Consider the following 24,921-nt stretch of genomic DNA (forward strand, 5'->3'; position numbering starts at 1 on the left):
GGAGGGGACAGGTCGACCACTCCTCCCCACTAGGCTGCAGGCAAGGGAGGAGACACAGGGGGTGTGGCGTGGAGCAGGTCCCTTTATTAGTACACTCCCACTTTTTGTGCCGAGGTCAGTAATAAGAAGATTAAATAAGATTGGTCCCAAAACCGATCCTCGAGGAACTCCACTGGTATCCTCCCTCCAGCCTGAAGTTCACCTTTCAGTAGGACCCATTGTAGTCTCCCCTTTAACCAATTCCTTATCCACCTTTCAATTTTCCTATTGATCCCCATCTTATCCAATTTAACTAATAATTCCCCATGTGGCACGGTATCAAACGCCTTACTGAAATCTAGGTAAATTAGATCCACTGCGTTTCCTTTGTCTAAAAAATCTGTTACTTTCTCAAAGAAGGAGATCAGGTTGGTTTGGCATGATCTACCTTTTGTAAAACCATGTTGTATTTTGTCCCATTTACCATTGACCTCAATGTCCTTAACTACCTTCTCCTTCAAAATTTTTTCCAAGACCTTGCATACTACAGATGTCAAACTAACAGGCCTGTAGTTACCCGGATCACTTTTTTTCCCTTTCTTAAAAATAGGAACTATGTTAGCAATTCTCCAATCATACAGTACAACCCCTGAGTTTACAGATTCATTAAAAATTCTTGCTAATGGGCTTGCAATTTCATGTGCCAATTCCTTTAATATTCTTGGATGAAGATTATCTGGGACCCCCGATTTAGTCCTATTAAGCTGTTTGAGTTTCACTTCTACCTCAGATATGGTAATATCTACCTCCATATCCTCATTCCCATTTGTCATGCTACCATTATCCCTAAGATCCTCATTAGCCTTATTAAAGACTGAGGCAAAGTATTTGTTTAGATATTGGGCCATGCCTAGATTATCCTTGACCTGCACTCCATCCTCAGTGTTTAGCGGTCCCACTTCTTCTTTCTTTGTTTTCGTCTTATTTATACGGCTATAGAACCTTTTACTATTGGTTTTAATTCCCTTTGCAAGGTCCAACTCTACTTAACTTTTAGCCTGTCTCACTTTATCCCTACATGTTCTGACCTCAGTAAGGTAGCTTTCCTTGCTGATCCCTCCCTTCTTCTACTCCCTATATGTTTTCTGCTTTTTCTTAATCACCTCTCTGAGATGCTTGCTCATCCAGCTTGGTCTACAACTCCTGCCTATGAATTTTTTCCCCTTTCTTGGGATGCAGGCTTCTGATAGCTTCTGCAGCTTTGATTTAAAATAATCCCAGGCCTCCTCTACCTTTAGATCCATAAATTCTTCAGTCCAATCCACTTCCCTAACTAATTTCCTTAATTTTTGAGATGCCAAAAGCCAAGCAGACAGAGTTGGACCTTCTGAAGGGAATTAAAATCAACAGTAAAAGGTTCTATAGCCATATAAATAAAAAGAAAACAAGAAAAGAAGAAGTGAGATCACTAACCACTGAGGACTGGGTGGAGATTAAAGATAATTTAGGCATGGCCCAACACCTAAACAAATACTTTGTCTCAGTTTTTAATGAGGCTAATGAAGAGCTTAGAGGTAGTGGCAGGGTGGCTAATGGAAACAAGGATATGGAGGTAGAAATTACCCCATCCGAGGTGGAAGTGAAACTCAAACATCTTAATGGGACTAAATTAGGAGGCCCAGATAATCTCCGTGCAAGAATATTAAAGAAACTGGCACACGAAATTGCAAACCCAATAGCAAGGGTTTTTAATGAATATGTAAACTGGGGGTCAGGCCCTACGACTGGAGAATTGCTAATATATTTTTAAGAAAAGGAAAAAAAGTTATCCAGGAAACTACAGGCCTGTTGTTTGACCTCAATTTTATGCAAGGTCTTTGAACAAATTTGAAAGAGAAAGCAGTTAAAGACATAGAGGTTAACAGTAATTGGGATGAAGTACAACATGTTTTTTCAAAAGGTAGATCATGCAAGACCAACCTGATCTTCTTCCTTAAGAAGATAACATATTTTAGATAAAGGAAATGCAGTAGATCTAATCTACCTGGATTTCAGTAATGCATCTAATACAGTTCCACTTGGAAAATTATTAAATTGGAGAAGATGGGAATTAATATGAGAATTGAAAGGTGGATAAATAACTGGTTAAAGGGGAGGCGACAATGGGCCACACTGAAAGGTGAACTGTTAGGCTGGAGAGAAATTACTAGTGGAGTTCCTCAAGGATCAGTCTTGGGACCAATCTTATTTAACATTTTTATTACTGACCATGGCACAAAAAGTGGTTGCATGCTAATAAAATTTGCAGATGACAAAGTTGGGAGGTATTGCCAATATGGAGGAGGACCGGAATATCATACAAGAAGATCTGGATGACTTTGTAAACTGGAGTAATAGAAATGGGATTAAATTTAATAGTGCAAAGTGCAAGGTTGTGCATTTAGGGATTAACAACAAGAATTTTTGCTATAAACTCAGGATTTATCAGTTGGAAGTGACAAAGGAGGAGAAAAACCTGGGTGTACTGGTTGATCACATGATGACTATGAGCCGTCAATGTGATGCAGCCGTGAAAAAGGCTAATGCAGTCCTAGAATGCATCAGCCAAGGTATTTCCAATAGAGACAGGGAAGTGTTAGTACCATTATACAAGACACTGGTGAGCCCATATCTGGAATATTGTGTGCAATTCTAGTCTCCTATGTTAAAGATGAGTTTAAACTGGAGAAGGGTTACTAGAGTGATCAGAGGAATAGAAAACCTACCTCATGAGAGGAGACACAAGGAGCTTGGCTTGTTTAGCTTAACCAAATGAAGGCTGAGGGGAGATATGATTGCTGTCTATAAATACATCCGAGGGATAAATACCAGGGAGGGAGAGGAGTTATTTAAGTTAAACACCAATGTGGACACAAGAACAAATGAATATAAACTGACCATCAACAACTTTAGGCTTGAAATCAGATGAAGGTTTCTAACCATCAGAGGAGTGAAGTTTTGGAACAGCCTTCCAAGGGGAGCTGGGGGTGGGGGTGGGGGGGAGAAGAGGAATCTAATTAGCTTCAAGGCTGAGCTTGAGAAGTTTATGAAGATGATGGTATCCTGATACTGCCTACAATGGCATGTAGCCGATCTGTGACTGCTAGCAGAAAATATCTCCAACAGCCAGTGATGGGACACTAAATGAAGAGGGCTCTGATTTACTAAAGAGAATTCTGTCCCAGGTGTCTGGCTCGTGGGTCTGATTGCCATATTTGGGGTAAGGAAAATTTTTTCTCCGAGATCAGATTGGCAGAGCCCCTGGTGGATTTTCTTCTGCCTTTGCAGCATGGGGCATAGGTCACTTGCAGATTCAAACCATTACACAATGGTAACTGCAGTCTAAAAGACACAGGAGAGTCATAACAAGGCGTGGGTATGTGGTTTATTCTTTAAGTGATAATCTCATGTCAAGGGCCTTACAGAAGAAGTGGATTTTAAAGAGGGATGTGAATGAAAGCAGCATGTTTTCTAAATCTATTTAATTAGGTATTTCCCCATTGCATGTGCTGGAAGAGGGATAACAAGCCCCACACAGAACTCTCTTTACTCCATGGTTCTCTATTTAACGCTATGTCTACACTTAAACCATTACAGGGACACAGCTGCAGCTGCACTGTTGTAGTGCATTAGGGTAGACACTTATTACCCATCAGCGTAGTTAACCAACCTCCCCAAAAAGTGTTACCTAGGTTGACAGAAGAATTTTTCCATCAACCTACCGCTGTCTACACTGGGGATTAGGTCGGTTTAACTACACCTCTCTAGGGTGTGGATTTTCACATCCCTCAGAGACACAGCTATGCTGATGTGACTTTTCTAGGTAGACCACCTTTTACTCTGCCTTTTGGGGCAATGAGGAACAACTATAGTTCTGGTTAAGAGAGCACAGTCCTGGCTTCCAGAGTTCATGATGCCCATAAAGTTTCATCCATATCTAAAGTACAAGGTTTACAAGGTTTAGTAATAAAACTATATTGAATGCCCATTCATTTGAAAATTTGCACTGAGCAAATGATCCTACAGCCAGCAAGGAATGAAACTGGGCTGTTCTCAGTGATCAGTCCCCACAGGCTCACTGATAAAAATGTGATGACCAAGCAATCACATCACTAGAACACCCGTAGCCTAACTGACCGGGTTGTGATGTTTCATTATTTCATGGGCATCTATTGTATCCATTTATTTGGCTTTATGTAAAACAGTAAAGCAGACCCCCATCCTCACCAACCTTTAGAGGCTGCAATATAAAAATCATCACACCACACTGTAGCATATTTTTTCCTCCCCACACATATTACAAATCAAAATCGCCCCATCACTCCCCCAAACCCACCCCACTAGTCTGCAAGTGCCAGCCCAAACAGACAGGCTTTGCAGTGTGACCAGAAGGTCAACAGATTCGGGCAATTTCAGACCCATGAACGCCCTGCCGGCAGCCCCTTTTTTATGTCAAGGGGAGAGGGGGCTCTAACTCAAGTGACTTCACTCACCTCTAGCGGAGCAGTATTATGGCAAGGAAAGTGAAATGTCTCTCAAGCAGGAAGGTCTCAGGCCATTTAGGGCTCTCGGTGTCAAAACCAGAATCTAAAACTCCACATGAAAGGCTGTGGGCAGCCAGTGCAGATCCCAGAGCACTGGTGTCAAAGGACCCAGGACTTCCACGCTTGTCTTCAGCAGCCAGACACGACATGGAGCCAAATGAAAGCATGTGGCATGAAGTTCCCCCAACATATCCAGAACCTCCATAAGTAACGTGTTGAAACTGAAGTAGAGGAGTCTTAGGCCATGTCTACACTTTGGGCTCTACAGCACTGTAGCTATGCCTCTGTAGCACCATAGTGTAGATATTTTCTACAATGGCTGAAGGGTTTTTTCTGTTGTTGTACATGATCGACCTTCCCAAGCAGCGATAGCTAGGCTAGCAGAACCATTTTCCCATCAACCTAGTTGAGTCTACAGTAGGGTTAGGAAATCCATAGCTACGTCATGCAGGAGTGTGAATTTTGGACACCCCTGCGCACCATAGCGATGTTGACCTAGTTTTTCAGCATAGGTCAGGCCCTAGAGTTGTTCCCATCACACATTGCCCTGCCTGAAAGATCACAGACAAGCTGGTCTGATTGGCTATGTATGGAACCTTTTGTCCACAATGAATCCAGCAATTTCACTCACATCAGCAGCGAGGCAGCTGCGATTGACCAGGCAGTTCACCACCTGGAATGAAACCACTGAATGAGGCTTTGCAAATGTTCTGGAGGAGCCACAGAAATGCTTCTTTGCCTCAGGCACAGGTGGGGTGTAAGATTTCATAACCTGTTTATGACAAAACCAATCAGCTTCAGCATGAGATGTGGGGCATTGGCACGCTGTTCATGTTTCCTCATGTTTTGTCTGTTGCAGGGCAGTTGTGAACTGAGTGGGGGCAGGAGGAAAGACTCAGGAAAGTGAGAGGACCAGTGCCTGCCGATAGTGGGGGGCAGGGCAGAGTGAAGGCAGCTGGCTTCAGTAGTGTTACTGAGCATGGCTGAGCAGCAAATATGGGGTGGGAGGGCACATGACCCTGCATGATCTGCCTGATGTAGAGCATGGATTTAAACTTGTGTCTCTGAAGGATACAGAGAAAGGTGCCTCACTCCATCCCAGACCTAGGTCCCAAACTCCCTTTTTAGGAACCTTTTTTAGGCCACACACCCCTCTCCTCAACATTTCCCATTGGCCAGCCTAGATAGCCCCTCCCTCTCTGCTCACTGGCTTTTGTAATCCAATTTTTAGGCACCTAACTCAGGGTTGTGTATTCCACTAGGCAGCAGGGTGTTTAAAAATCCGGCTCCACTATGCAGGGTGTTGCAGCACACAGGTCCCCCTTGTGACTCCCAGCCCCAGTGGAATTTGCAAAAGCACCTAAGCAGGTTAGGCACTGAACTCCTATTGAAATCCACGTTTACACCCGAGTTGTGAAATGTGTCACCCCATATCTTAAATCATTGTCTAGACAAGACATTTGTGGCTGAGCTCTGGGGTAAACCACAAATTGTTTGTTTTATCCTGGAACAAATGTTTGTGAAGTGTCTAGATGAACATTTACAATAGTGTGTGTGTGTGTGTGTGTTAACTTGAGCTAAATAGCAATAAATTAACTCAAGTTAAAATAGGGGAACGCACTTGCTAGTCTAGAGAAACCTCATGGGAGATTTGAGAACATACTGCAAATACCTGAAAGCTGAGGACACCAGAGAGGGAAAAAAATTTACCCACCACACCCCTAAATAATGATGATGAATGCAATGACAATAAGTGAAAATGTGGCTTGAATCTCAGGAAATAATTATTTAGCGTATTTAACTATTGGACCAGCTTCCCAAGGGATGTGGTAGATTTTCCATCACTTGGAGTCTAAATTGTGACTGGACAACACTTTCTGAAAGATCTGCTCAGGCACAAGTCAGTGAGCTGGATGCAGCAGTCATTCATTGTCTGGCCTTAACATGAATATAAGAATCTATAAAACAAAAAGAGCTCTGGGGCTGGAGAAGCCTCTGCCCATGGGCTTGGGATACTGGAAACTCAGACTGGATAAAATACTGGAGAATAGAGTGCTGGGACACTCTGAAACTCACTGTGATTCCAAAGAGACTTTGTTCAGTATAAGGAGAGTGGCTGCCTACCTGGGAAGTATTTATTGCCCTAGAAGATAAAATGACAGGCACCATAGGATCAGAGTTTCCTTTTATCAGAAGAAACCAGAATTCTAAATATATTAGAAGAAACAAAGTATTTGATACAACTGCAGAAATGTCTGGGAATGTCCATTTTAAGGGAGGGGTCTTTAACAGAACTGAACTTGCATGGCACGTTAACTGCCAGACTCTGCAACCTCACAAGGATACTCATTGCACTGCCAAAGAAACACACTTTATGTACCAAATGCTCTAAGGCCTGAATCAGTTTTTATATTGATTCAACTTTAGAACACAATATTGTAAACCCCTTAGTGTGGATGCCCTTATACTGGTATAAAGGGGCTTATGTTTTATAGACTACTTTTGTAAATATGCACAACCTAACCAATACATTTAAATTGGTACAAAACCTGTATATACCAGGCCTACTTCACACATAATGCAAAACCCTGGTGTCCACCCCAGACTCTATCCATGGAGATCTAAAACACTGTTGTGGACTGAGTTAAACCTTGCTATTGTATGATGGGCATAGCTGCCACCTGACATCCAGGGTAAATGTGACCTAAGCTACAGCAATAGCACCCAAGCCACAGGGACATGGAAAAACATGCGAATAAACTGAATTGTGTGGCCCAAGGGGTTTCACATGCAGGGGTCAGGGTCTGGATTGGTGGAGGGGTGTGTGTGTGTGTGTATGTGTGTGTGTGAGAAAGAAGCAGAAAGACAGTCAAGCAGACTTACCTGGAAGCACAGTGTGTTGTGATGGGAGGAGCGTAGAGAAAGGTTTTGTGCTGATGTGCTGACTGACAGAAGCTTGGAGCTGTGAGAAAAGACACTGCCCATGTTGTTTGGTTCCTCCTGTGTTCAGGGAAGCAGGACTTTGTACATTCCGTTTATAAATAAAATTGCATCGAAGAAATACCTGACAACCACCAGCTGCTCCTCCTAACTGGAACAACCTTCAACCCCACCTCCCTGCCACCAATTTTTGGCTAGCTGTTTTTGTCAACAGGGGTAACAATATACTTCCCATGGCTTACAAGTGTCTGCATTAGATGCCTGGGGATATTGCTCAGGTCAGAATTATGGTCTTCTCTCAGATTGCGAGTGAGGGGGATTCGGCATGTGCACTGTGATCATTGGTACATTGGGAGGCAAAGGGAGCTCCATGCGATGGTGCAGAGTCTGTCAAGGAGATAGGTTAACATGATGTGTGGGCGTTTTGTCATGCTGAAAACATCTCCCTTAACTGGACCCTCCCCTGCTTTTCAGAGGTTGGACGTGCTTTTCAGGTTACATGTGAGCAGCTTGAGCTGTAACGAGCAGAGTTTTTGTTCATGCTAATATAGTGGCATATAGGGGGGGTGTTGTATTAGGGTCTGTGTAGTTAATCCACCCTGTGGGGCAGGGCAGGTGAGCAGACAGATGTATTCAATGGAATGCCAGCTGGGGAGAGAACTGTCCAGGTTGTTGGCTGCCAGCAGGTCACAGCTCAACCAGAGACAAAACTGGCTCTAGGGAGCAGAGAGAAATGTGTTCAAGAGCAGAGCTCAGAGAAGAGGCAGGGAATCTTAGAAACCACTGAGGTGGGTGAGGATTCCTGTCACTCTGTAACACAGGGAAGCCGTGTGCTTCCAGGTGGGAGAGTGGTTGAGATCAACTCCTGCACTGCAGCTGGAGGCAACACCACATCAGGAAGGGATGGGGGTGTAATGCCTGCCAGGGAAAGAACTTCCAGGTTGTTAGCTGCCAGCAGGTCTCAGCTAAACTAGAGGCAAAACCGGCTTGTGACACTGCACCCCATAAGGCTTTATGGGAATATGCTTATGAATGTATATATGACATAAATGGAATATGTTTTATGCTTCATATGCCATGTATGCTTGTCATTTTTGTATTCAAAGTTATGAATATTGGCTGCGTACTTGCTTGATTTTAAGTAGCCTTAGTAAAGCATTTGGTCAGCTTCTTGAGAAAGGAATGTGCAAATTAAGTGCCCAATCAAGAAACACTTAACAAACAATGGATCTTGGAAGACTCCAATCTACATAAGAAGTCTTCCTGGAGACATTCAAGATAGCATGTGGGCAATGGCTACTGCATGTAAAAACTGAGTCATGCATGGACATGTGACTTGCCCATGTGACTCCAAAACTCCATCTTGGTGCTGGACTTTGCACAGGAGAGAGGAGGGGGGGGTCTCCACCCACAAGAGAGAGTCTATTTAAACCCCAGGGAGATCCCTCCATTTTGTCTTCAGCTGGCTCAAGAGATAGCCTCTCCACCCCAAAGGATACCTGAAAGAAACTGGGACAAAGGATAATAACTACTGGGGGTGTGAGTGATTGCTGGACCCATACTAGAAGGAGACTAGTCTGTAAAAGAAGCTTATTGGAACATCTCTGAGGGTGAGATTTTATCTGTATTCAGCATCTTACTGTATTAGACATAGGCTTGCATGTTTTAATTTATTTTGCTTGGTAATTCACTTTGTTCTGTTTGTCATTACTTGGAACTACTTAAATCCTACTTTTTATATTTAATAAAATCACTTTTTACTTATTAATTAACCCAGAGTATGTATTAATACCGGGGGGGGGGGGGCAAATAGCTGTGCATATCTTTCTGTCAGTGTTATAGTGGGTGAACAATTTGAGTTTAATCTGTATATGCTTTATAGAGGGTAAAACGGATTTATTTGGGGTTTGGACCCCATTGGGAGTTGGGCATCTGAGTGTTAAAGACAGGAACACTTCTTAAATTGCTTTCAGTTAACTCTGCAGCTGTTAGGGGATGTGGTTCAGACCTGGTTCTGGGTTTGCAGCCAGCTAGTGTGTCTGGCTCAAACCAGGCAGGGCACTGAAGTCCCAGTCTGGCAGGGAAAGCAGGGGCAGAAGTAGTCTCAACACATCTATGAAATCAGTTGGCAGTTCTCAAGCGGTTTTCTGTGATCCAAAACGGTTCCCCGTCACACGGCTCTAGGGAGCATAGAGCAATGTGTCCCAGAGGAGAGTCCAGAGAAGGGGCAGGGGATCTCAGAAAATGCTGAGGTGGGTGAGGATTCCTGTACCCCCACTATTCCTTCCTTCTGTCTTTGGTTCTTCTGCAGAACTCTGCCAGCTAACAACTGGGACAGTTTCCTTAATCCCTGACAACACCTCTCCTGCCCCTGCGCCAGAGGGCATATTGCCTTCTGCTGGAAAGGAGCTAGTCTCAGCCCCCCCATACTTGGAAGCACTCTGCTTCCCTGTGTTACAGAGTCACAGGACAGAACCCTTCCTAGGGGGCACAGAGAAATGTGTCTGAGCAGGAGGCCCAGAGGAGGAAACTGGGGAAGGAATAGTGGGGGTACAGGAATGTCTCCTCACTAGTCACTTAGGGCAGGATGCCCAGGACACTAGGAGGATGGCTGGGTCAGCATCTGTGCACCCAGACACTCAGGCTGTGACCCAGGTTTTGAGAAGGACTGTGTCACTGACCTCCTGGAGGGGAGCCATCACACCGCTGACTTCTCAGGGACAGAGAAAGGGGTGGAAGATGGTACCCCAATCCAGGTCCCAATTTTTCAGGATGCTATTTCTGATAAGTTTTTGGAAAGTAACTGTCTCTCTTTAAATCAAGATGCAGCTCTAATGCCTGTGATAACAGAGGAGTTTGGACCAGGAAATTGCCAGGTGGTAGTTTGCCAGAATACAAATGACCCAACTGACAGAGAAGGGGGTGTTTTCCCCCAGGCTGGTGAGATACAGAGAGCAGTTATGGGAAAGCTGCTGGGAAAAGGTGCATCTGATCAAAGGGTAAGCATCCCTCGCCCAGCTCACAGCCCTCTAGGGGGCAGGGAAGGACTCAGTGCTGGAAGGGGGACACACAGGGTAACCCCAAAAGGGGAGCTGGATTTTCTACATATGTACAGCCCTGGGGTTGGGAGACTGTTCCCCAAAGGGCCAGCCAATGTGCAGGATCCTCCTGGACCCTTATCTTGCCAGACCCTGAGACATCAAAATGCCAGAAACATGATTAAATTAAGAGCCCACACACTGGAGGGAAAGAAAAGCCAGTGACTGATTACATGAAAGAGTCTTAAAGGACATCATTGGCAATGAACAAACTAACCTCAAACTACACGATCAGAACAGAAGGTGTGGTATCATAAATATTCTTGTAAACACCCATCTGTGATAAAAATTTTGGTATTAATGTTAAGTTTGGGGGATAAGAATTTTGACAGATGTTAAACCTTATGGTAATGCTACTTTTAAATTAATACCTGTAAACAGGTTTAAAGCTTATCACAGCAGAGAAGCCATAAAAAAACCTGGTTTGCTGTGTGAATGGGGAAACTGAGGCACACTGCCTTATGGCCTTAATGGCTGGATGCCAAGAGAACTATACCACCAACTGCCTTTGAGCTAGTCAGTGACTAAGCCTCTTGGAGTAAACTAAGAGGGGCGGTGTGATGCTCTGTACACCTTGGAGGAACACCCTACACCCCCACGTTCCTCTTTATAAAATGATTGTGTGGTATCCAATGCAAAGTTTGTCATGTTGGGTGTCTTCAGAAGGCTCATGATGCACTGAGCATGGTTGTTATAGTAATTGTTACAGTAAGGTTATAATTTCATGTATGTAGTTATGGGGCCGAAAATTTATCCTCATGGCTTAAAGCGAGCCCATGCAAAAACTCTCCAAGAACAGAGAGCTTCACAGGAAAAATAGACGGTGGCTTAGACAGCAACAAACAAATTTGTTAGACCTTCGAGGGAGTCACCCCCCTTCCTTTGGTCAGTTTGGAACTGCGATGAGGTAATGCTCACTTTACTCTGAAGGTTGGGGGACAAAGTCAAGAGGGAAGAAAGGACATGATAAAATAGAGACACATTTGCAATGCTCTCTCTCTTCCACCTCCATCTACAGACATCACCACCAAGCAACTGAAGTGCTGATCAAAGGGGAGAGCCTGGCTGAAGGGCAACCAGCCAGCCTGTGGTGAGAAGCATCTAAGTTTGTAAGGACACTGAAAGTGTTAAGAGCAGCTTAGAATGCATTTTCCTTTTATTTCATTTGACCAAGTCTGACTTCTTGTGTTTTGACTTATAATCACTTAAAATTTATCTTTATAGTTAATCTCCTGTTTGTTCTCCCTGAAGCAGTGTGTTTGGTTTGAAGCATGTCAGAAGTGTGTCAGATAACAAATCTGGTACCAATTTCTTTGTTAAATTGATGAATTTATATAAGCTTGCAGTGTCCAGCGGGCATACCTGGACACTGCAAGATGGAGATTCCTAGGGTTGTGTCTGGGACTAGAGATACTGGCTAGTGTCATTCGGTTGCACAATCCAAGGAGCAGCTTACATGCCAGAGGCTGTGCGTGAACAGCCCAGGAGTAGGGGTTCTCACAGCAGAGCAGGGTAAAGCTGGCTCCCAGAGTCAAGGATTGGCGTGACCTAACAGATCACCGGTCAAGACAACACCAGAGGGGAACGTCACAACCAGGCCACAGAGCAGGTGACTTTCCCCAGCATTCTGCAGGGAAGCAGAGTAAAAGACTGTACCTGGAACTAAAGGAAGGGCAGGTGTCAATAGATAGGTCTTCAGTGTGCTGCTACAGACGCACAGAGGGGGCAAAGATGGAGCTGAGAAGAGCATGGCATCCTGAGGCCATTGCTGCTACCCATATGGACTCTGCCTTAAGCTTAGCTTTCCCACACTAACCTAAGAATCTTCCCTGCTGACTTCCAGTTAAGAAATGCTACATTGTTTTGAACAGGCTGCTTGCATGACTGCAAAATATACAAAACACACACTTTAATGAAACAAAATGTTAAACTGTTTCATCACAGCACAAACGGGATATTTTGACCTAGAAAAGATAAAATGTTTCCACCAGAACTAAATAGCAGCTGCCCTTCATGATTTTATAAAAGAAAGAATATATGACATGTCATTGGTGCATAATATGAACTATTGATGTGGCATGAAATAACATAATTTGAAAAATAAAAATTGAAAGCATAAAACTCAAAATAAATTTCTAAAGGTTTAAAAATATTTCCTCCCCCAAAGAATTTTCATAGAAATTGATATGATTTCATCCACTGCCCTCAAAAGATAGATATTTATTTTTCCATCAAAAATATTTACATTATTTATTCCAAACACCTCTATTCCTGGCTTTGCCACTAACTCACCACAGGGTGTCTCTCAGAGCTTGTCTACACAGGAAGCTTCCATGGTATGACAGAAGTGAATTTAAACCACTATAATTGCACCAGTATATCTCCCCACATGGACACTTATTCTTACTAAGAGTGACCTTTTTCCATTTTAAGCTTGTTACTTTCAAAGTAAAGTAGTTTAAGCTAAGCTTTAAAAAGCCACTCATTCTGGAACAGGAGTGCCCATGAAGGGAGTTATATCAGTGTAAGTGAAAAATTTCCAGTGTAGATAAACCCTTAGTCTGCTGAGGCACTTTGGGATGGCTGTAAAGATTTCCCCACTACACACCAATTGGCAGTGCAGTGAAAAAAAATACAGCTGACCAGACTGTACTGTGAAATTGTAACACCCTGGCAAACTGTCCAATATCCCCCTCTAGTGGATAACAGCCAACTCCTCCTGCCAGCTAGTGGAGTTAATCTTTGCAGAATTTGTACAGTGAATATGAAGCTCCAAGGCTGAAACAGTGCCGAGTAGTTACAAAAAGCAACCACTGCATGCACACAGCTAATCCCTGTGTTGTACCCAGATCAGATGAGAGTCCTGGGAACTGGCTGCAATATTGTGTGTCTGCAGTGTGGACAATCCAGGATTACACTGAATCATGAGACAGAGACACACACAAATCTCCATGGGGCATCTTTACTTTAAATAAAATACACAGCACAGCCACTCACTCATACAGATCCACTGGGCTGCCTCAAACTGGCAGAGTTATCACCACAGCCACAGCAGAGTGAAGCCACACCAGGGCACAGCAGCAGCAACAGCCTCCCCACCAAAAGGGGCACCCATCACAAGAGAGGCGGCAGCCCCAGCTCCTGGGAGACCACAGGGGGTACAGATGAGCCCAGAGTGGGCTACAGGACAGAGGATATGCACAAGGAACTCCCTCTCCCAACAGACACCAAGGCCCCCCATCCCCACACCAACTAGTGCAAATTACTTTCCACGCAACTTTGACACTTATTTGTCTCAATATAAAGGAAGAGTTGAGTGGGATTCGACCTAGGAAATCTGGAGGAACCAGGCTAGGTAAGAGTACAAGGAGCTGCCCAGGGTGAACCATCTGGTGCCACCTGCTGGTGGGGGAAGGAATCAGCTCCTTGCCATCTTTCGGGTGAAGGTTTTCTGCTCACAGGGCAGACTCCAGGCATCTTTGAGCCCAGCTGCCTTTGAGCAGCGGGGAAGGCTATAAAGTTTGCACTGGCTGCTCCTATAACCTCTGCCACTGGGATATGAACCCCAGGCACAAGCACCCAAATTCTCACAGGAGCATCCCTGTTACATTGCAGGAGGTGAGTGAGCAACCCACCCAGTGAGCGTTGCAGGCTCCACAGGATAGGCAGAGGGGACTGACCCAGTCTGTGTTTACACTAGGAGAGGGCATTGGCTCCAGGCCATCTTTATGTCTCAGCAGCAGCCCTCACCAGCCGGTGCTTGGGGACAAGAACTAGGCTGTAGCTATCAGAGAGCTGACACCATAGGACCCTTGTTCCATAGCTCCCGCCCTGTCCCCCAGGATGTACACATGCAGTAGCCCCAGGCCAGGGCCTATGCCCCCACCAGGAATGTAGTCTGTCAGACAGCAGCTAGTTTTGCTCCCCGTCCCCAGGACATGTAGCAGTGCCGGAGACCAGGTCGGTGAAGGCCGCAGACCACGAATAGTGTGCTGTTGTCTTTGCTCTGGGGAGACCCCAGCTACCAGCACGCTGCGCTCAAGGGAACTGGGTGCTCTGATCAGTGCGTGCTGGAAGCGGGGTCTGCAGGTGACACCGCTCCAGCAAAGGGCCATGTCTGCTCCTGGCTCCGGCATGGAGCCCTGCCCCAGGGTACCCAGACAGCCCTGCTGGCTGGAATCAGCAGCCTCCATGCTACTTGTGTCAGTACAGCAACACCCACATGGAAGTGCAGTGTCAGGGGTCACCCAGCGCAGTGTCACTCACCTGGGGGGGAGGGGATGAGCAATGCCCCCTGGGAAGCGTAGTGTCAGGGGTCACCCAGCGCAGTGTCACTCACCTGGGGGGAGGGGATGAGCAATGCCCCCTGGGAAGCGTAGTGTCAGAGGTCACCCAGTGCAGTGTCAGGGGTCACTCACCTGGGGGGGAGGGGATGAGCAATGCCCTCTGGGAGGTGTAGTGTCAGAGGGCACTCATGGAAGTGCGGGGGGCCGGGGGGGGGAGGAGAGAATGAGCAACGCCCCCAGGAGGTGCAGTGTCTTTGGGCCCCCCTTAGGAAGCAGCGGTGCTTCGCGGACCCCGTGAAAGGCTGCTCCCCCTTAGTGCCGCAGCATCCAGCCACAGCACTCCCTCCTCACCACGGCACAGCCCCTTCCGGCTGGGCTTGCCGAGGGGGAGGGCCAGGAAGGCGGGTTAGAGGCTGACGCTGCGGTGGTGCTTGAACTGGCTCTGCCCACCCCGACGCCGCTCCTGCTCCTCCAGCTCATCACTGTTGAGACTGGTGGCGTCCGACAGCCCCAGCAGATGCTCCACCGAGTCGAACTTCTGCAGGTCGGAGGCGATGGTCTGCAGGCTGAGCATGGAGAGCGTGTCCGTGGGGGGGCACTCGGCGCCTAGCCCAGCCCCCGCCTCCGCCCCTACCGGCGAGGCCCGGCGTTGGATGAGGCGCTGCAACCGCCGGGCGTGGATCTGCTCGCTGATCTGCTCCAGGTTACGGAGCGCCACCGAGTAGCGCATTTTGGCTTGGGAGACCCGCTGCTCCAGCCCCGTCACCTTGGCCTTGTGCTCCTGGGGGTTGGAGGACATCAGGGGTCCGACAGCTCCCTCTGCCACCACACAGTGTGCCCAAACCCTTCCCGCCCACCCCACCACTCCAGTCCCATCACCTTGGCCTTGTGCTCCGGGGGGGAGGGGATATGGAGAGGAGGAGCCAAACCCAGGATAGAAAGACACCCCCCTCTCTCCATCCTATAAATTCAGTCCACCCCCTGCATGCTCAGCCCCACCCCCACTCTTCCTTGCAGGTATCCACACGTGTGCGCACAGACAAACACACACGCATCCCACTCCTCTCTAAACCCAATCACAGCCTCACATCTCTCCCTGCTCCCCTGCCTCAGGCCCCACAGCCAGGGGAGGGGAGCACCCATGAGAAAATCCATCCCTTCCTGGGTAGGGAGCAGCAACACGTCACTCAGGGCATTGTGGGATCTCAGAGGGGTGGGTATGTCTCACCCCAGCCGCGCACACACCCAGCCCTCAAAATCACTGACACCAGGATGTTAGCGGGGGCGGGGCATGCACGTGCCCCGGCCCCCCTGGGGATGCCAGGATCTCAGTGGGGGCATGCGTGTGTGCCCCCCCTGGGATGCTGGGATCTCAGCAGGGGCGAGCAGGAATATACCCACTCATCCACCCACAGGGATGCTGGGATCTCAGCGGGGGCGGATGTGTGCCCCGGCCCCCCAGGATCTCAGTGGGGCTGTAACGCCTCACCTCGAGGATCTGGTTGAACTGGGCCTTTAGCTCGAAGTAGGGCTTGCTCTTTACGATGACGCGCTTGAGGGATTTCTGCAGGCTCTGCACCTTGGCTTCGGCCTGCTGGCAGAGCCGGGTGACACGCTGGTGCTCCCGCTCACTGTGCAGCCGCTCCTCCTCCGCCTCATTCACCTGCAGCCGGAGCAGGATGACATGCAGCTCAGAGCAGGTCCCTGTTCCCACCCAGCCTGCGCCCTCACATACACACAGAGCCTTGCAGATCTCAGTCTCCTCCATCCACTCCCCATCCTCCCACGCACACTGCATCCAGCTCCATCACCCCTCCCCATCCAGCTCCATCACCCCTCCCCATCCGTCCTTCCCTGACAGGGACTCAGGCTGTCACCCGCCAGGGGGGTGCAACCTACCACCCCCCCTTCTCTGTGCAATTGGTATGGTCCTTGTGGCACCCCCACCCCTCCTCTGGCAGATGGTGTGATCATTTGGTTATTGCCTCCACCATGTCCATGCTCCCAGCTCTCACCAGGCAGATGGCAAAGTCCTCCTCCCGTTGTGCCCAGCCAATGTGGTCCCCCAGCTCTCCCCTAGCAGGTAGCATTGTCAGCACCTCCATGTGGTTGGTATAATTCCCCTGTACCCCATGATTGGTATGGCTCTCTGGCCAAGTCCCCATGTCTGACTTTCCCAATGACATGGTTCCCTCCCATGTGGTTGGTACAGCCCCCTCTCTCCCCCATGTCTCACCTTGCAAGTGGTGTGGTTCCCCCCTACATGGGTGGTACAACCTCCGGCCCCACCCCCACATCTCACCTTACAGGTGGCATGGTTGAGCATCTCCTGCCAGGTAGGGTCGAGACGGTTCTTGTCGGCCATGACGCCCTGCTCTGCCACAAAGACCATCTCGCGGGCAGCATTGTGCATGCTGACCGCCCGTTCGTACCGCAGCGCTGCCTTCTGTGTCTCCTGCTGGGCCTGCATGGAGGGGAGAGGAAAGTCACACGGAGAGAGAGAGTAGGGCAAGGGACTCCTGCCCTCTCTCCTCTCCCAGAGCAGGGATAGAACTCAGGTGTCCCGACTCCCACCCCCCTGCTCTAACCCACTAGACCCCACTCGCTCCCCAGGGCCAGGATAGAACCCAGGAGTTTGATTTTGGCATGTGCCAGGGAGGTGGCCACGCCAGGCAGGGCAGAGGAGAGCATTCACACCTCCTTGGCCAGGCGACGGGCCTCGTAGTATGGACGCGCTTTCTCAATGCAGTTCCCCAGCTGGGAGCCCTGGGTGTTGAGCTTCCTGGCGGATTCAGAGAGGATCCTGCGGTATGTAGTCCTGGCTTCCTGCAGCGGGGAGGAGAGCAGAAGCATTGGGGCCACCACTGACCGCCAGGGGAGAGTACTCCCTGTTGACCCTTGCACTGCTCCCTGCAGCACAGCGTCCCCTAATGTTGCAATGGGGAACTGGGGCCAGCACAGACCACCAAGGGAGAGTGGCCCCTGCTGAGCCCCAACCCACTCCCTTCAGCACAGGCCCCACACTGGGACACTGACCACCAGAGAGCACCCCTGCCCCCTCCCAAGTGCTAATCCAGCCCAACTCTGCTTGGCTTCACAGGGCAGCACAGGGGCTACAGAAGCAGCTCCAAGGGTCACTGAATGCCCGTAAGAGCTGCGACCACCACAAGGTAACAGCCAGGCTCGCTGGCCCAGCACGGAGACAATCGGTGGGAGCTGCCGGGGATCTCCATGGCCTGGACAGGGCTGTAACATAAGGGTGGTCGTGGCAGGGTCGTGCTCAGTCTGAGGCAAGGTGGCCGGCCCCACAGGGAGCCCAGCGTTACTCACATCCAGCTGCAGTTCCACCCGGTTGATCTCCTCGTTGGCCTGGTTGAGATGCTCCAGCTCCTCCTGCAAGGGGGAAGCAGAGCAGGAGGCTCAGGTACTCACCCCAATGCTATGCCCAGCTCAGCAGGACAGCACCACCCCGACAGGCCCCCCTCCCAGTCTGCGAGAGCCCCTCCTTGCACCCCTTCCACTCCCGGCACAGCTGTGGGGGATGGCACCACAAACACAGTGTGGCCTAGTGCACAGAGCATATACCAGGCTGTGCCGCTGGCCTGCTGGGTGACCTTGGGTAAGTCGCTTTGCCCCTCTCTGCCTCATTTCCCCATCTGTGAAATGCTGATAAATCTGTAGAACACTTGGCTCTGCTGGTGAGAAGTACTAGATGAGAGGTGGGGATCATTGTGTGTACCTGCTCTGAGGAGACAGGACAGGGCTTTGTGCCAGGGACTCAGGCTCTCTGATGGCACAACAAGTATTATGGTCATGGCCGCATCGTGCTAGGCACCATGTACAACACCTGCAGTAACACAGATGTGCAAGAGACAACAGGCTGAGACAGATGGATGGGGAGCGCAAAGGAACGATGAGTCACGTCTGATCAGAGCGATAAGCAGCAGCCGCAGCTCCTAACCAACGTCGAGAGTCATGTAGGTATCGCGGCAAAGGAGGCACTTGAAGGAGGGCAGTGAGGTGGCTTGGTGGGTGTTTATGGGAGCTGCTGCTCCCCCTCCTCCAGACAGGGGTGACATGGCAGGCAGCAAGGAGGTGCTGCTGGGAAAATCTACCAAGTGGGTGATGAAGGCTGGTGTCACTGGCAGAGCGGAGGCTGGGCTCCACATCTCAATAGCACAGGGGGGATGATAGATAGGGCCATGAAGAGCCTTAAGATAAGCAGTTTGTGTGTGATGCGAAGGGGAGCCAATGGGGAGCTCGCAGAGAGGTGTGTGGTGGGGGGGTCCCACAGGAAAATGATCTTTGCAGCAGCAGCATTCTGAGCAAACGTAAGTGGGGTAAGAAGATGGGACCGGTCCTGGCCAGGGAGGAAGATGCTGCAGCAATCGAGATGTGAGACAGCAAGGACCTGGACGAGAGACCTAATGAGCTCTGAGATCTATTGATGATCAGAGTTGTCTAATGGCACCTGAGCTCTGCTGTTCCCTGAGGCGGCAGGATGGGACCCTGCACCAAGGATCCTGGATCTCTGATCATGACCTGAGTCACATACATTACGGTAGCCCCTAGGGGCTGCACTGTACTATCACAAAGAAAGACAGTCCCTACTCTAAGCTGTGGACAGACTACAAGGGCTGGACTACAGGCTATTGCGAGGTCCCTTCCAGCCCTACATTACCAGGATCCTTGGAAGGCTTTTAATTTGACCAGTTTAGCATGGGCTGCAGTTACAGCTGCTTTGTCTTGGAATCCCAGGAGGTGTTAATTAGATCAAGTGAGATAACAGGATCAAAGGACACTTTTAAATCCTGATCTAGACAAAGCCTTAATCCAATTCAAAGATGTTTTATAAATCAGTTTAATTTAATTCAGGGCTTGTCTACATAGGGAAACTGTCCAGCATACTATTATCCTGTAACAGCTACATCCGTGTACCCCCACGAGAGGACATGCCAGTCCAGAATAAAAGTGACTGTTTACTTGCAAGTAATTATTCTGGGATGAGCATTGTTGTAGAGAGATAAGGGGCGTGAGGTAATATCTTTTATTGGACAACTTCTGTTACTCTGTGTTAACAGGCCACTTCACCTTGAATGGCCCCTTAGAATATGTGCTAACTACTTACACTAAACTATCCCTTCAATCTTGTATTTCGCTGTGACACTCAGAGTACCTTTCCCCAACCTGAAAACCTGCATGTAATTTGAAAGCTCAGCTGGTCCAATAGAAGATATTACCTCACCCACCTTGTTTCCCTCGAACTTCCAGAAGAAAGTCATTTTTATACCAGAATAGCGTATCCATGCAGGGAGTGATACTGGCATAGCTACAGCATGATAATTATTCCACTATAGCTCTACTGGTCAATCTCTCCTTGTAGACAAGCCCTCAGTGAAGAGGGCTTTTTTCAGTCCCCGGAAAAATCATGGAGCAGGTCCTCAAGGAATCAATCCTGAAGCACTTACATGAGAGGAAAGTGATCAGGAACAGTCAGCATGGATTCACCAAGGGAAGGTCATGCCTGACTAATCTAGATCGCCTTCTATGATGAGATTACTGGTTCTGTGGATGAAGGGAAAGCAGTGGATGTATTGTTTCTTGACTTTAGCAAAGCTTTTGACACGGTCTCCCACAGTATTCTTGTCAGCAAGTTAAAGAAGTACGGGCTGGATGAATGCACCAAAAGGTGGGTAGAAAGTTGGCTAGATTGTCGGGCTCAAAGGATAGTGATCAATGGCTCCATGTCTAGTTGGCAGCTGGTGTCAAGTGGAGTGCCCCAGGGGTCGGTCCTGGGGCCGGTTTTGTTCAATATCTTCATAAATGATCTGGAGGATGGTGTGGATTGCACTCTCAGCAAATTTGCGGATGATACTAAACTGGGAGGAGTGGTAGATACGCTGGAGGGCAGGAATAGGATACAGAGGGACCTAGACAAATTGGAGGACTGGGACAAAAGAAATCTGATGAGGTTCAACAAGGATAAGTGCAGAGTCCTGCACTTAGGACGGAAGAACCCAATGCACAGCTACAGACTAGGGACCGAATGGCTAGGTAGCAGTTCTGCGGAGAAGGACCTAGGGGTGACAGTGGACGAGAAGCTGGATATGAGCCAGCAGTGTGCCCTTGTTGCCAAGAAGGCCAATGGCATTTTGGGATGTATAAGTAGGGGCATAGCGAGCAGATCGAGGGACGTGATCGTTCCCCTCTATTCGACATTGGTGAGGCCTCATCTGGAGTACTGTGTCCAGTTTTGGGCCCCGCACTACAAGAAGGATGTGGATAAATTGGAGAGAGTCCAGCGAAGGGCAACAAAAATGATTAGGGGTCTGGAGCACATGACTTATGAGGAGAGGCTGAGGGAACTGGGATTGTTTAGTCTGCAGAAGAGAAGAATGAGAGGGGATTTGATAGCTGCTTTCAACTACCTGAGAGGTGGTTCCAGAGAGGATGGTTCTAGACTATTTTCAGTGGTAGAAGAGGACAGGACAAGGAGTAGTGGTCTCAAGTTGCAGTGGGGGAGGTTTAGGTTGGATATTAGGAAAAACTTCTTCACTAGGAGGGTGGTGAAACACTGGAATGCATTACCTAGGGAGGTGGTAGAATCTCCTTCCTTAGAAGTTTTTAAGGTCAGGCTTGACAAAGCCTTGGCTGGGATGATTTAACTGGGGATTGATCCTGCTTTGAGCAGGGGGTTGGATTAGATGACCTCCTGAGGTCCCTTCCAACCCTGATATTCTATGATTCTATGAATCAGATTAAGATAAATTGTTATGAACTGGATTACAAGTCTCCACACAGGAGGTTACACCAGTTTACCACACAAACTAACCCCACAGGGACAGGTTACTGTCTTCTGCAATGGGGACTACACACGCCTTTGCCCCTCTGATGTACGTGCAAATGTAGACCCTGGTGACGGGGGGCCGTTTTAACCAACACCAGGGACTGAACCAGTGCTAAAAGCAAGAGTCTCCACAGCTCAAGCTAAACATCCAGGCTCTGCAGCTGGGGCTGTGACACCCCCTATGGAGCAGGTCCCCATGGGAATGCGTAGCTCCCACTGGCTCGCAGCTCACATCCGCACCAGTGACTGATAGCATTAGAGAAAGCCAGGTACATCCAGCCCTCACCTGTATCCTGGGATCCAACTCTTCCTCCACGTCTTCCTCGTCCCTCAACGGCATCTTGGTTTCATCACCACTGCAGACATCCTCAGGGATAGGAGCCCTGAGCTCCTCACCCTCCTGCGTGGGTGTCCGCAGCTCCCCAGGAGGCGTCTGGCGCCCATCCCCCACGTTCATACCCAGAACCAGCCGCTGGTCTGAGTCCTCCATTGTGGGGCCCCCACGCCACTCCTCCCTTTGGCAGTATCAGGTCTTCCTCAGCAGGCAGGCCGCCGGCGAAGCCTTCACAGGGACGCAGGCATCTTAGTGCTGGGCCCATCCACTGGGTCACACCAACATACGAGCCACGAGCAGGCAGGGAATTGGGAATGGTCGCGGCAGCCCTGGGTTACAGCAAGAGCTTGGAGAGTGGCTGGGGCATCGAGCAACAAGGCATGAGAGGAGGTATTAGATGGATGTCCCTCCTCGTACCAGCATCTGAACCACTTCTCGCTGCCCAGTCAGAGGATGGCTAGCTCGGAGAAGAGAGAATCAGGACCACGGAGACTCAGCAATCTGAGACAGAGACCAAAAGCCAGGAAGGGGGCTCGCCGAGGGGGTGGAGAAGAATCTCCAGTGGCAGAGAGCCAGACACGCCTCCACCCCCCACTGCCAGCCCCAGCGAGACCCTGATGAGAGCCAGTCCCGGGGGGGCTCAGAGCGTGAAGTCTGGAGAACTGGGGTCCAGCTGGATCTGCAGAGATAGGAGAGGAGGCTGGAAAATAAGCGGCAGAGAGTGAATCAGACATTGCTTTCTGTACCAGACACCAACAGAGTAAGGCAGACCCCTGTCAGCACCAAGACTCCCCACCCCACCAGATACACATACACACCCCAGACAGAAGAGAACCCTGTCACGTTTAAATGGACACAGAAGAGTCACCAGGTTCCCACTTCATCCCATGCTATTTACTCCTTACCCCATCTATTGCTACTTCCCATAAAGCACTCTACAGCCACCCTGCACTCATCCAACCACCCTCTCCCCGATCCCAATGCACACAGCAGCCACCCCACCTTCTCCTCCCCAATTCACCCAGCACACACCCCCGCCCCTTCCCCAATGCTCCCTGCACTCACCCCAATGCAGCCAGCACCCACCCTAATGTCTTCTACATCCACCCCACATCCTCCTCCCCAATGCACCCTGCACCCAGTCAGCACCCCCTACCCCTACGTGCCCAGCAATGATTCCACTGCCCCTTCCTCAATGCAAGCTGCACCCACTCCAATGTCCCCTGCGCCCACCCCTCCTCCCAATGCAGCCAGCACCCCTCTACCAGCACCCTACAGCCGCTCCACCCCAAAACAAAGTACATCAACCTCCTCTCCAATGCAAGCTGCCCATTCCCTGCCACGCCTGCACCCAGCCGAACACTCCATGCAACCACCCCTCCCCTAATGCACCCAGCCCTCCCACATCGCAAACTGCACCCACTGAAATGCGCCCTGAACCCCCCCGATGCACCCTGCCCCCGCTACCTCCACCCCCATGCACCCCGGGCCCTGGTCCCGCCCTCAGGGGCCTCGGCTCAGTGCATAGGGGCGGACACCCCCGGGGATAGGGGCGACCTGCTCTATTTACCTCCCACTCTCCAGGCTAAGCAACTAGCTGCAGCCCCTCCCCCCAACCCAGCCAGGCCAAGCGGAACCGGAACCCGCTCTTCCGGGACACCTCTTTCCCCGTCTGCATATCTGCCGTACAACATGGCGGCTCCCATGTGCGCAGCCCCCGCCCCGTTTCTGCCCTCAAGCTGCCTCCGGGAGGGGATAGAGCGAAACATCCCTGCAGGCTCAGAGACATCGCTCGGCTCAGTTCTCACCGAGATAAATAAATAAGCTCAAAGTGAGAGCGTTAGTAATCACACAGGGACGCCGCCATCCTGGATCTACGGTGGGCGTCGCCATCTTGGTTTACGGCCCAGCTGAAGAGAAAGTAACATCCGGGGCCTCTAGGGTGCCAGCTGTTTACCTCGCCCTCTGCTCCTGCCGTAACGCAAGATGGTGACGACAACGAGGGAAGAGAATATGGCGACGCCCGTAGCAGACTTCAACATGGACACACCCATAGCGCCACCTGTATGGCCACGTGACCCACCCGCGCCGGTGTTCTCTCCTTGGAAGGGAAGCCAGAGGTTTGCCTGCTCGCACGTTCAAGCTGGCGGCGGAGATATGATGTACCGCCTAGGGCTCAGCAGCCAATCAGAGATCCCTGGGGACTGTCCCATCTTTATCCTGGGGGAAGAGCTAGTTGGAAGAAACCATTATTTTTTTAACAGTAAAAACAATTAGGTGTTAATTAAAAATAAACAAATAAACAAATGAGTCCAAATCACACCAAAAACCCATGTTCATTTTCTGGGGTTAATTTATTATGAGGTTTTTTTCACATCCACTGGCCACAGTTGCCATGACGACGAAGGCAGTGGTCATAGTTGCTGTGGCAATGCCAGGTTGGTCCATGGTGTGATGGTTTCGAGGGAAAGGCAGCATCACCAACCCCACAATGTCCAAGATCGATGTGTCAAAAGACACACACACCGCCCCCTGAAATCATGAGATTGGCTTAAAACCAAGAGATTTTTAAAAAAATAATTTTATATAAAATATGAGTAACAAAATTGAGTTCTTTCTATTAATCATCTGGTTTCTAAGCCAGGTCCCGCAATTTCATGGCAAAACTTCTGTTTTCCTTAAAGCCCCAGCTCCCAGAGTCCTGTGATTACAAAAAATCTCACCTCTCATTTAAAAGAAAAATAATAGGTTTCTGTTCCTCATAATTACTTTTAAATGTGACCCCCTAAAGGCTTAGAAACCAGAAGAGTCTAACACTCTATGCGTGAGAACTGAAATTTCCTTTCTATTAGAA

At 49.2% G+C, this 24,921-nt stretch overlaps 1 protein-coding gene across 1 annotated transcript; it reads right to left on the reverse strand.

Annotated features, from left to right (window-relative positions):
• Positions 1-13,546: 13,546 nt before the first annotated feature.
• Positions 13,547-23,727, reverse strand: SH3BP5L (SH3 binding domain protein 5 like). The gene is made up of 7 exons (XM_077834532.1): positions 23,638-23,727; positions 22,020-22,767; positions 18,217-18,279; positions 17,584-17,712; positions 17,189-17,350; positions 16,376-16,549; positions 13,547-15,667 (listed from the first exon to the last, which is right to left on the reverse strand). The coding sequence occupies exons 2-7, from the start codon at positions 22,221-22,223 to the stop codon at positions 15,293-15,295; spliced, it is 1,107 nt and encodes a 368-aa protein (XP_077690658.1). The 5' UTR covers positions 22,224-22,767; positions 23,638-23,727; the 3' UTR covers positions 13,547-15,292.
• Positions 23,728-24,921: the final 1,194 nt, after the last annotated feature.

This window comes from Eretmochelys imbricata, chromosome 14 (genome assembly GCF_965152235.1).
Source record: "Eretmochelys imbricata isolate rEreImb1 chromosome 14, rEreImb1.hap1, whole genome shotgun sequence".
NCBI lineage: Eukaryota > Metazoa > Chordata > Testudines > Cheloniidae > Eretmochelys > Eretmochelys imbricata.

Excerpts from the sequence above, each read along its gene's own strand:
- SH3BP5L (XM_077834532.1), bottom strand. The coding sequence starts at position 22,223 with ATGGAGGACTCAGACCAGCGGCTGGTTCTGGGTATGAACGTGGGGGAT. Across the intron at positions 17,351-17,583 it reads CCCGTCGCCTGGCCAAGGAG|GCCCAGCAGGAGACACAGAA; the intron begins GTGTGAATGCTC and ends CCCTCCATGCAG. Across the intron at positions 15,668-16,375 it reads AGTTCAACCAGATCCTCGAG|GAGCACAAGGCCAAGGTGAC; the intron begins GTGAGGCGTTAC and ends TCCAACCCCCAG.